General features: G+C 39.4%; 1 protein-coding gene across 1 annotated transcript in view; it reads right to left on the bottom strand.

Annotated features, from left to right (window-relative positions):
* The window catches only part of LOC307024403 (protocadherin-15-like), a 169,955-nt gene that overhangs the window by 21,867 nt on the left and 135,781 nt on the right, over positions 1-12,307 (bottom strand). The window contains exons 27-31 of the mRNA XM_079658474.1: positions 10,073-10,200; positions 5,319-5,549; positions 4,940-5,028; positions 3,217-3,393; positions 2,412-2,630 (exon numbers count right to left, since the gene is read on the bottom strand). Of these exons, the coding sequence (XP_079514600.1) occupies positions 2,412-2,630; positions 3,217-3,393; positions 4,940-5,028; positions 5,319-5,549; positions 10,073-10,200 (844 nt within the window). The remainder of the gene's footprint in view (positions 1-2,411; positions 2,631-3,216; positions 3,394-4,939; positions 5,029-5,318; positions 5,550-10,072; positions 10,201-12,307) is intronic.

Genomic DNA, 12,307 nt, shown 5'->3' with positions numbered 1-12,307 from the left:
CTATTTAGCAAATGTTAGCAAGCTGTGATGCTAAATTAAGATGGTAAACATTATACCTGCTAAGCATTTTTAGCTTTGTCATTGTGAGCATGTTAGCATAGAGCTACAAGCATGACTGCAGTATTTTAGTGAGTGGCATAATGAATACGTGGGTCCCTTTTTTCCCCTTGATACACTTTGTTAAATGTGCCTCTCTAAGTGACAGACTATAAAACATAAATCTGCAGTGTCATTTGTGTCCAAAAGTGATTGAATTTCCCTTAATTTCCTAAGATTCTCTTGAATTAGTTGTGGTTATTATCTTCATAAGGGCCTGACAAAGCATGTTAAATAATGCGTAACCAACTGCCGTTGTTATTCTTGGCCACTCAACATTATCCTGAGTTGACATGCTAATGTGCTGCGACGCGGTCATTATGGGGAAAAGAACACCGACAGGCTGATCAGGAGCCCGACGCGAAGCGGAGGGATCTAGATCGGCATGAAGGTCCGTTGTTACTGTTTGAACTAACGTAGCAACGGCAGGAACTGCTTCGATAGCGTTTTTGAGGAGCTTTTTGATTACAGATTTGAAAACATCGCTGCTTGCTTTAAAAGTAGCACAATTCATTATTTCAAACCTTGGAAAGTATCTAGATATCCCTGCCCTAATGCCAAAGTAACTGCACACTGAATATGTGTCGCCGTTTGATGTCTATGTCTGGACCGCTGCGTAAAAGGAGGGTTTTTGCCCGTTATTTCTCCGCTGTTTTCTTGTCGCTCTTGTCTTGTCAGTTAGAAAAGCGGTGAACTGTATACAGTTCAATCGAACGGACTTGTTTGTGCAGATGTGAGCGTCCTTAACAACGGTCAATAAGTCCTTGACAGCGGTCTGTCTGTTCGGTATTAACAAAGTGTCACGTGTTCTGAATTGACCAATGAGAATCAAGTATTCAACTAAGCCATTTAATAAATTATAATAAAAGCCTCAGACTTGGACATTTACTGAATCTATGTTCTTCATTTGGCTGATTGTCTGCTGTCCTTTCTGTTTCATCGCCCCTTCCTGAGCTCAACCATTTCATTGTACAACGAGAGTCAACACATTAATCACAATGAGAGCTGTTTAAGACAGGAGTGACATTAATATTTTAGCATGGGATTATGAAAACAGTACTCACTCCTTGAATCTGGTGGTGACAGACGCAGCAGACGGGGGAAAGAGAAAGAGAGGGAAAGATTAGTGATTATTAGGACCATAAATCACACAGCGCCTCTTGTTAGCCAGGTTTACTTATTATAATTTACAACCCGGTTGGACAATTGGTCTTCATTACAGTAATTTAGCAACATTGATTATTATGCTGATGAATACTGCTCTGTTTTTCCTTTCTTCAAATCTCATCTCCTCGCCTCTCTCCACTTCAGTCCGTTGTTATTCATCTCTCTTCCTCAGCAGGATGAAAAGCTCTCCAAAATGCTCTGACCCAATTTATATGTGTCTGTGTGTGTCTGCTTGTTTATATGTGTTTGGGAGACGGATGAAATTAATAGCTTTTCACAGTGGTTAGCTAAACAAACTATTAGAATTGGCACCGTGGGACAGGCTGCCATGCTGAATCATCCTGGGAAGTGACTGGCTCAGGTGATCAAATGATAAATGCTGCTCGAGGACGTCCCACGGGAGAGACTTTTCTGACTGTCTGCTTTGGCTTAAAAGAAATTCACAAGTTTCTTATCTTTGTTAGAATTCCTATTCAAGTTCAAATCCTTCTTCATATGTTTTAAGTACCTAATTCATACATTATACTCTAGTTGTGTTAAATTAATGTTGAAATATATGGTTTATTTTCAGACAACTACAATTATAGCAATGGCTGGAAGGCCTTATCCAAAAATATGTTAGAATACAAGCGATTTGATAACGGCTATGAGGTTTACACTGTAACACATATGTTCCTAGTGACGACTACATCCTTAAAATATTGCCAAAAATATGTAGTATATTTAATAACTACATCTCACAACAGTTGGCCAATGTCATTTTGAGTAAATGTTTATCATCAGGAGCAACCGCTGCATTTGTTGGGCAATATTTTCAGCAAATCAATACTCATTTGGTGTACTCATAACAGTAAGGAGACAATAAAGGATTTATAGATTGACTGCGGTGCATAATTTTTGATATAAAAAATAAGAATAAGAATAATAGAAGTCTAAAGCACTGACTAATAAGCTATCAGGCTTTTGATAGACAGGCAATAACAAATAACCTCTAACTGAGGAGTCATTCTCTTTATGGGATTTTTGCTAAAAAGAAAGTGTAGAGTATTATAAAACAAGCTAATTATAAGTTACATTTCTATTGTCCTTGATTAAGTGCCATTTTTATACCAAAACTCTGAGAAATATAACAAGTAATTCAAACGTACTGTCTGTAAGTGAAGATGACTACAAATATGGCGGGGACGCAGCAGACGATGATGATAACGGCCAGAGCCAGCAGCGCCCCCTCTGTGTAGCCGACCGTCTGCACAGCTTTCTTCACGCTGGTCACCAGTTCAGGGGTTCGGATCTCCAGAATCCGCCCGCCGGGAGGGAGGAAGGGCTGGAACTCTTTATTGATGTCCAAAAGTTTACCATCCAGAAACCTTTGGGGTTAGAAATCAATGATCAAACTGACACCGTGTTTATTTGGTGTAAACACTCAAATCTACAATTCATTAACAACGTCAAATAACGCGCAGTGAAGGAAAGAACTATCTGACAGCTAAATGTAAAACAGTCCTCTATGCAGTGAAGTGTTTACTAAGTCAGTCAGTTTCACGGTACAACCACAAAAACACGTCTGTCCACTTGTTATACTTGCAAATGTGGCTCAGGGGTTTACTGATCTGAAAATCTGATGTTTTCCTGGTTCAATCCCAACCCCTGCAGTCGACTTGTCTTTAGTATTGAAGTGTATCTGAGTCACTTTAGATAAAAACTCCTCACCCTTAAAAAAGCTCCAAGTCAAAGCGAGGACCAGCAAAACTTTGTTTGTACTTTTCTAATTTATTGGCTAAGCTGCCAGAAATAACTCTCAAAAACTAATTGAGGCCAATTTAATTACAAATTACTTATTTGCAATGTCATTTGAGTCCTTTCTCATGTTATAATATAAAGACTTTGGAGAGCTGCCATTTTACATCTCATGGATAGGGTAAAGTTCATTATTTTCTTTGGCAGAGCTCTTACTTGTAGAGCTCCTGTCTAGACACGGCTCTGTTTGTCAGCGGGTCGATGGCGTAAATCATGAGGTCAGACTTGGTGTAGTCTTCCTGCTGCATTCCTTCACCATGGCGATGGGGCCCGATGGTTTCCACGACTACCTTTGCTCCCGGTATCTGTTCCTGGACGTACCGTTCCAAAATGCTGAGGATTAAGAAATAAGATATATTCATTGATGGGATAACACAACAGTCACAACACACACATTAATGTACATAAATAAACGTACAAACAAAACTTTTATGACACACCACACACAGAAAAGACATGCGAAAACACACATGTTTTTTCATTTCCTGCAAGCTAGGCAGACTCACGCTGTGCGAAAGTGATTTGTGTCCAACCAGAAACACCTGCACACAGCAGGAACTGAGGTGTGTGCATGTGTGTGAGTAAGAGAAAGAGAATATATCTAAACATTTTTATTTAAAACCTCATTATTAAGTCATTTGAGTAAGCAGGAAACAGACAAAGCTGTGAACAGGCAGAACTATCATAGCGTAGAATGAATCATGCAGTGTTTGTTTAGTAAAAAACACATTTGGCTGACTGTGGGGGAACAGTTCCGAAACAGACTGAACTGAAATTGAGGAAAGGAAAAGTAGCATTTAAGCTGCCACCGGGGTGTTGATAAGGTCATTTCATTCAGTGCTTGCGCCTCATTTCTTTCGAACATCGAAGGAATATCTTTGACGGTTTAATGTTAGCTTCAAGAGACAGAGGGAGGACTACAAAGGAGTGTGAAGTCATATTATGTTCTGTGTATAAATCTTGTCTTCTCTATAACAGTTTTTAAGATTATGTGGAGGGTTCAAAAAAGCACAGCTGTCTTTCCTGCCTCTTCCTACAAGTAATGATTTGTTATGTTTTGTATTTATTAAAATTGTGCAAATGAACATGAGCGTAACGAGCCAGCTGGGTGGGCATGTGTTTCAATAGCAGGTAACAAATCAACATTGTGGAAATGTATCCGAAAAAACATTCCTAAATAAAATATGCCCTCATATTCCCATACAATAATCTGAATACCCTAAACTTCAACAGAGACAAAAAACATGTCAAACAAAGACAAGTTTAGCATGTTTTTCTCATTATTACATCAAGACATGTGTTTACCCTGTAACGTAAAGTCCAAGCTTGAGTTCAAGAAAGCACTGACAACTTCATTCTTACAAGCACACTTCATTTTTTCTGATAAAAAACACTATTTATGAAGACTTTTTGTGCTCTCTATCAAGTCTTGTTGATTTCCCCATGGTAGCAATTACAGCTTCAGTCCTTCTTATGGAGACCTGCCATAACTAACTCGATATGGAGAAGCCACTGAATTGCAAAACTGCATCACTTAATATACGGTACACCTACTCGAATTAAACTTTTGAACTCTTGCTCACTTTGTAAGGCTTGCACTGACAATTTAAACATGAAAAGCAGGATGTTTTTCTAACTTAAAGATAAGTAGGCGACTGTCACTCAGGGACTAACAATACGTGTCATGTGAGCAGAGGTTCAAAAGGTCATTAGAGAAAATATAAATCAACGGCTTTCATTGTTGATGCCACTTGTTGACAAATGTTTTTTTCTCTAAGAGCATCAGTAAGCTTCTTTAAAATGACACTCATACTGCAGTACAGCCACATTTATGATTGAGTGGTAAATCAACAACAAAGTTTTGCATTTTGCACATTACCTGAGCAGCTTGTCTTTGTTTTTCTCCACATAGGTGGGAGGGACGTTTGATACGACCACCTGCATGTCCAGCTGGTTAACGACTGACACCTACAAAAGCAGAAAATAAATTTAAAAACAATTAATTTATTCATTTAAACTCACCTACAAACAGCATGTTTAGCTGGCCAGAAGCACTGAACTATAAGTTCTCTTTCCAATATAGCAATGCTTTGACAATTTCAATTTGTTTGACATTTTTTATTTGAATCAAGGTCATTCTGGGAGCTAAATCAATCTAATGGCAATAAAGTTCCACCATGTTGTTAAATGTGGAAAGTGTTTAACATGCAGAAAGCTGTTATAAACCTGCCACCAGTGTGAGCAATATAAACACATACCACTATCTCCGCCTTGCTGCTGTGTCCTTGGCCATAGTTGTCTGTAGCAACCACCTCAAATTTAAAATATGACCGCCTCATGTTGCGGTACATGATTGCCGTCTTCACCACGCCGCTGAAAGGTTCGATGATGAAGCCACCTTTGCTGTTTTTAGTGTTTTTACCGGCGGGAGGGGGAATGATGAGCCGGTACATCATCGCGCTGTAGTTCCCGGTGTCTTTGTCCAGGGCCTGTGAAAAGAGGGAAATACAATCCCGACCGTGTGATTATTCTAATCATCACAGTGACACCGCCACAATATCTTCATCATCATCATAATCACCAGTATGATAAAATGTCATCAGCACCAACACTGTGATCAAGTCATTTATCGCCATTATCTAAACAATCAATTCTATTCTATGATGCGTGATTACCATCATGATTGTTAGCCCATCTCCTTGATTCAATGTGTTTGAGGGGATAACAAAATGCAGCTGTCATGTTTATTGATTAGCTCAGAACGGATACCATGTCTTGTATGTGTCACTCCACCAACAAATGATATCTATAATTAGGGATGGGTATCGTTAAGGTTTTAACGGTACTACTACTTTTATCGATACCACTTATCGGTCCGGTCTTTTAACAGTACTTTTATCGGTTCTGTTGGAGAAAAAATAAGGTAAACTAACTAAACAAATTGTGAACAAAACTAACATTGCTTTTTATTTAAATTAAATAGATAATATTTCACATTAAAAAAAACAACGTTTTAACAAATCGTATTAGGCTAAATAATCTGATGACTAAACAGAATAGCTGAAACTTTAACAAACGAAATAACTCAGTTACCTCTAATCATTAACCCGGGTTTGTATAATTGAGTTAACTCCGTGTGTTGCTGCTAGCATACATAACACCTGACGTGGAAACGTTACTCGTGGATGGGGCTACAGAGCTACAAGAAAGACAGTCGAACCCGGTGCATTCCTCCGTCTGAATGTGGTGCACTTTTGCAAGATGTTTGGACAAATTTCTCGTGTTACCGGCCTTACATGCTAAACTCTTATAGCACTTTAGGCAACGAGCATCGAGACGGGTAAAGTTTAACCACACCTCGGAGCGCGTTCTCTCCGCCATCTCCTCCGTGTGTGTGTGTGTGTGTGTGTCTGCATGTAGCAGCTGCGTGTGTGTAAACTGCGTGAGTGTAAACTGCCCCGCCCCCTCGTACACAGACGGGAGAGAGATCGAAAATACTACAAATAATCATAGACGCATTTTGCAGTCTTTTTGCATGTTAGAAACGGAGTTGGCGAAACTCAAACTGCAATATAATGTTTGTGTAGCAATAATACATATGATATATTTTTTACATGTCTCCAGTACCGATAAAAAGACCGCTAACGTCGGAGCTTAACGGTACCACGGTCTTTAATAATTCAGCCCCGGGGCCTGTTTAATACCGGGGCTCGGTACCCATCCCTATATATTATATAATGTTGCTTTTTTCCGGATTTCTTTTATTCTCTTGGATACACCTGCTGTTTGTTGCTTGATGTAGCACAGTCAATCACCAGTAGGGGGTAAAATGGAGCTTTGTGCTGCATGCAGGTCTATTCATCTGCTCTGTCATTCTGGCTAACTATCAAGACTCTCTCCCTCATTCACACACACACACACACACACACACACACACACACACACACACACACACACACACACACACACACACACACACACACACACACACACACACACACACACACACACACACACACACACACACACACACACACACACACACACACACACACACACACACACACACACACACCACACAAACCTCACACACACGTCCAGACACACACTCAGACAGGCATTGATTTATTGCCGGGTCTTTACAAGAAGGGCTGGCAGTATAGACTACAGATTTTGCAGTGAGACAACCACCACATCAAAGGTAATGCTATAACAGCAAGAAACAAAAAATGTATTATTTTTTTTATGGCAAGGGAATGAGAAAGTGGAAGCAGGAAAGAGAAGAAGAAATAAAGGAAATATGGAGGCATACATGTAAAAAGGCGAGGGAATAAGGGAGGACTGAGAATAGATGTACAGATCTATTTGTCGTCGTGTAACTTGCAGTGGTGAGAGGCACAGTTAGGATAACTTTTCAGCAATACATCAATAATATCAACCACCTGTTTGAACTGAAATAGCACAGGTGTGGAGTACAGACCTGATTATTTTCTATAGCACCTAGCGAGAGTGTCCCAAATCCACATGCATTCAAACTCTAAGCAGGATTAAGTGAAAAAATGAGTGCTATCATTTTGAGAAAAAGAAAAGCTTTAACAAGCAGCACTCTAATTGTGTCTTTCCTCCCCATGATGTGCACTGAGTGACAGTGTCCTCAACAAATATATATATCGACAAAGCACTTACAAGAAGAAAGCAAGTGCTGTAAACATGTCAGTGCTTTCAAAGCCTTCCTCATCTAATGTTTAGCCCTTTTTGAAAAGAAATCCACTAAAACATGAGTATGAGTCACCTCTCATGTGAAAGCTTTTTTACAAGATGACTGCATTTTTGGTGAGACACGGAAGTAAGTAAACGCTTCCATTAATGTCCAAGGCACAGCTGTGGCAAACAATGGGTGGAAAGGCAAACAATTGCTCACATGTTGCTGCAAAAATCATCAACAATGAAAACATTTGAATCACGAATAAGAGAATGGATAAAAGCACTTATCCCATTCCAGTTATTTTGTGACATGATTTTCATATTCCTACTATTTCACTTTGGGTTGACCATGATGGAGTATAAAATGATTCATGCTTGGGTAATTTCTCAGAAAGCTACAGGATCATTTCTGCTGCTGTGGCGTTTTGTCATTTCAAACTGATGCATTATTTAAACTTGAGTTCCTGGGTTGTATTATAGAGCCTCGAGCGACACTCCTACAGAAATGCAGCTGCTTGAATTTGGTTTAATCCCAGGGCTTTTTGTGGTATGGACACACACTGAAAAGGAAAGTTTGAAATTCGTTTTTAAAAGAGTAAGGGAAAGGCTGGAGAAAGATTAAAGGGCACATCCAGCATTTGCATTCGTCGTGGTGGGAGAAGTGACACAATTCTTGGGAAGAAAATATGAAATATTGGTTTTTGAGGAACAAAAGACTCTTGGGAGGTCCTCAGTAGGTTCGCCAATGTGTGATCAATCTGCAATCTGATCAATATGTGTGTTCTTGCAGCCTCTGAGGGACAAAAGACGTAAGCATACTCAAACACGTTGAAGCAATACACACAGGTTACAACTGTGGTATACACACTCACTCACACAATATGACACATGACAGATGTGATGGAATTAGCCATACTTGAGTGAAAACGCAAATTTCTCAAACTTTCCCTCCGCCTCTTGTCTCAATCACGCTTTTATCGGAAAGTTAGCAAATGTGCCGCGAGCTTCCCTGTCCATTTCTCCAGTCCGACCCCCCCATCCATCCACCCATGAATCATGCATGTTTTCTCCTGTCCAGTCCGTTTGTCTCGCAGCAGGATGTCAGTTCTCTTTATCGAACCATCTATCTTTGCTTTTCCTTCGAATCTCCAGATCTACCGCCTCTCCCCGTGGTGATGGAGACGATTAGCAGGCTATTAGTGTTCCCTGTCAGTCAGTTCAAGTATTTAAAGAGGTCAGATGACTTTAGAGCATGTTACTGTAAACCAGCTCCAGCTTTGACTCTGACGATCCGTATTCAAAACCACACCGCCCTCAGGTATTGCGAAAAATAATTCGATACGAGTGATAAAAAGCACCTTCTCTACTGTCTTTGTTGCTTTCAGTCCCTTACTCTCTCATGTTCCCTTTCACTCCCACACTGTGTGATCTAATGAAGCAGGCATATCTAAGAATGATCTTAAAAACTGTAATAAAATACAATGGAGCCTACTTTTTCTGCCGGAGAACCCGCAGGAGTCTCTTGTGGCATCCGGGCTCATTAAAACATATTGCTTCTTCTCAGATCTCTATGACCCATTTTGGGCCCTAAAAGGCATTTTAATGATACGAGAGTCGTTCAACTTGTTTACAATGATATGAAATCCTCCAGAGTTAGGTGAAATAGACAGAGACACAAAGAGATGTGTCAACTCACAGAGATAGAGGTGGATGTCGAGGGAGAGAAACAGAGAATAATCGTAACAGTTTATTTTGTTTCTCACCGGACTGAATATTATCTTAAAGTAAACAAGCACGCAAATCCTCACTGGCACTGTGAGCACATTAACACTGAGCTAAATAAAGGTGAAAGCTGTCAAGGCTACTTTTCTGTCCACGTCGTAATATTTTGAGTCTCACATTAAAATAAGGAGTATTATTTTAGGTAGGAACTGGTGACACAAGTGCGTATTCAAAGCTATCCATGCAATAATATTACAAACTGAAGCCTAAAGAATTGTAATAAAGTAAGCTTGGAACAGATGATTGTATTAATGTACTGTAGAATGTGTGCATATGGATTGTTTGCCATTTTAGCCCTTACTTTATTGCTCCCCACAAAGAAAGTATAATCTCAGCCACAGCAGGGACTCATCCTTAAGGTGGATGCTAATTTAAGTTGGATCTTATGAAAGACTATTTGAACAGCAGTGGCGACGACTGAAACCATAGCAAGTAGGCTTTGCTTCATTATTAATATTATATTTCCACATGTTCCTACACTTTAACCTCCCCCTGCGGTTTGATTTGATGTGTGTGATTTCTGTACCTGTACTTTCAACACGGAGGTGAACGTTTTTGCATCTTCAGCGACCCCTCCGATGTAAAGAGGTCTGGAGAAAAACGGCGGGTGGTCGTTCTCATCCTGGATGTCGATTACCACTCTAGCTGTGTTGGCTAGGAGACAACAAAACATAATAATTAAACATTATGATACACGTTTGCATCTAGCATAGGAAAGAGTATAACAAGCGCGTTGTTCAGTATTTGGGAAAAACATCAATCAAGTTGGAAATGAATTTCGATGGACAACACAGAATCACCTGTAGCCAACATCAACCCAACCTGTGCCTCATCGCAGCAAGGACATTAAAAGCTGCTAGCTTTTGCATTGCCTGCTGGTGTCACACCTATAATTATTGCAGCAGCTGTTGCTATCTTTGCTTGTAGGTGATATAGACACTACTTATCTAAATTGGCACTGCTGTTGCTTACCTGTTCTATAGGTATTAGAGGTTGGCAAGTGTAACATTGGTCTGACAATGATTGAGCAGTCTCTCCTAGTGGAATATCCTTAAAATAGTAATAAGCAGCAGTCAAAGATAATGTTTTGAAAACAGCATGCTTAGGGTTAGTCTTTAACAGGGGAGAGTGTTTGAGAAACGACTGAAGGATTGTTTGCTTCATTTTAACAGCTGATAGAAGAGAAATACTGAAAATGTGCTGTGGAGAAAATAAAGAACAGGATGCTGCAGTGGAGGTGACCCTGCTCTGAACCATGATCCCATTTTTGAGATAAACACATCGGGCAACTTCACTGGTCATGACCGTTGACAACATCGTGGTCTTTCCAAGTAAAACGTATTTAACAATGGTCTAAAAAAAGTATGTGGCAAGTTTCAAAATCAAAGGTTGCAACTATTACACTTGTATTTTGATGTATACACTCAAACAAACCGTATGGTAAATCCATTTTAAATGATAGATTTCAACATTACTGTAATTTAACTGCACATTCAGAACAGAACATTTTGGCAAGGAGCCTGTGTCATTCATATTCAGCAACTTAGACTGACTCACATTCAGTCTTATCTGTCCAAAAACAGGGAATTGTGAATCACACCCACGTGAAACTACAATCATACATCAACCAAACTGTGTAAAAGGGTGGAAATCATGTGCCAAAAGGGAAATACAAATCCCAGGATTGTGAAATGCAAACTGTCACTCCATCAAAGACAGAACTCATTTCAAAAACAACGTTGAATAAATGGAACTATGCAAACAAACCAGCGTAAGCAAAAGCCATCAAAAACCAATTAAGACAAAAAAACAAAACGTCTATTTAGGATTCGAGTAAGGAACCCGGATTAACAGTTAGAACATTATTGATTTGCTGCTTGATTAACATGCGCACCAAAAACAATTGCTTTTGTTAATGACTACATTGATCTGCAGTTTTAATACTTCCTAAAAATTAAATTCCAACAGTGTGGTGAAATGACAATGGCATGTGGTAAACACTTTAATTAAAGTAAACATAAGAAACCTGGGGAGCTGAGCATCAATTAGGAAGAATGAGGGTACATCTTACGTAAGTAAGAAATACAAAAAAGAGAGAAACCAGCAGATACAGAAAGTTAATATAAGAAAGAAACAAGAAAGAATGAAGCACTAATTAGAGCTTTCTCACTTTAATTTCAATTAAAACCGTGAAAACCTTTTTTAGTAGCTTCAAATAAAATGTAATTATTGGAGGGATTGAAAAGTAAAAGTACCAAGTGAGAGAAATATAAAAGGCTTAGTGCTGTTTTAGGATTACGGCATGTTCTGTACAACTTAACACTGACCTGACCTTGTCCTCATATTTGGAAATGAGTCTTGGTAGCACTAACTGCTTTTCAGATTAAAATCTACATTTTTCCAGACTGTACACCAACTTTATTTGGTCACTTTTCATCAGTGCATTGTGGACAGTTGCATAATTGCATATCAGCATTTGATAGGCAATGAGAAAGCATTTTAAACAGCAAGCAATCGTACAGACAACAATCTGGTTCAGCCTTCAGGTTCAATAGACAGCTGAGAAGGAGGAAAGGGATTAGTGAAAGGTAACAACAGCAGCAGCCAAGGCCAAATGAAACATGCCTTCGAAGACGAATAACTGTATAGAAAAGGTGAAGAGGTCAAACGTAGAGAACATGAGAGACAGCTTTAGAGAGAAAGAAAGTGTGAGTGAAAGACAGAGATAAGTGTATGTGAAAAAGGGAAAGCAAAAGCCTGT

This window comes from Notothenia rossii (assembly GCF_949606895.1).
Source record: "Notothenia rossii genome assembly, chromosome: 11".
Taxonomy (NCBI): domain Eukaryota; kingdom Metazoa; phylum Chordata; class Actinopteri; order Perciformes; family Nototheniidae; genus Notothenia; species Notothenia rossii.
This window is presented reverse-complemented; position numbering and strand designations above follow the sequence as displayed.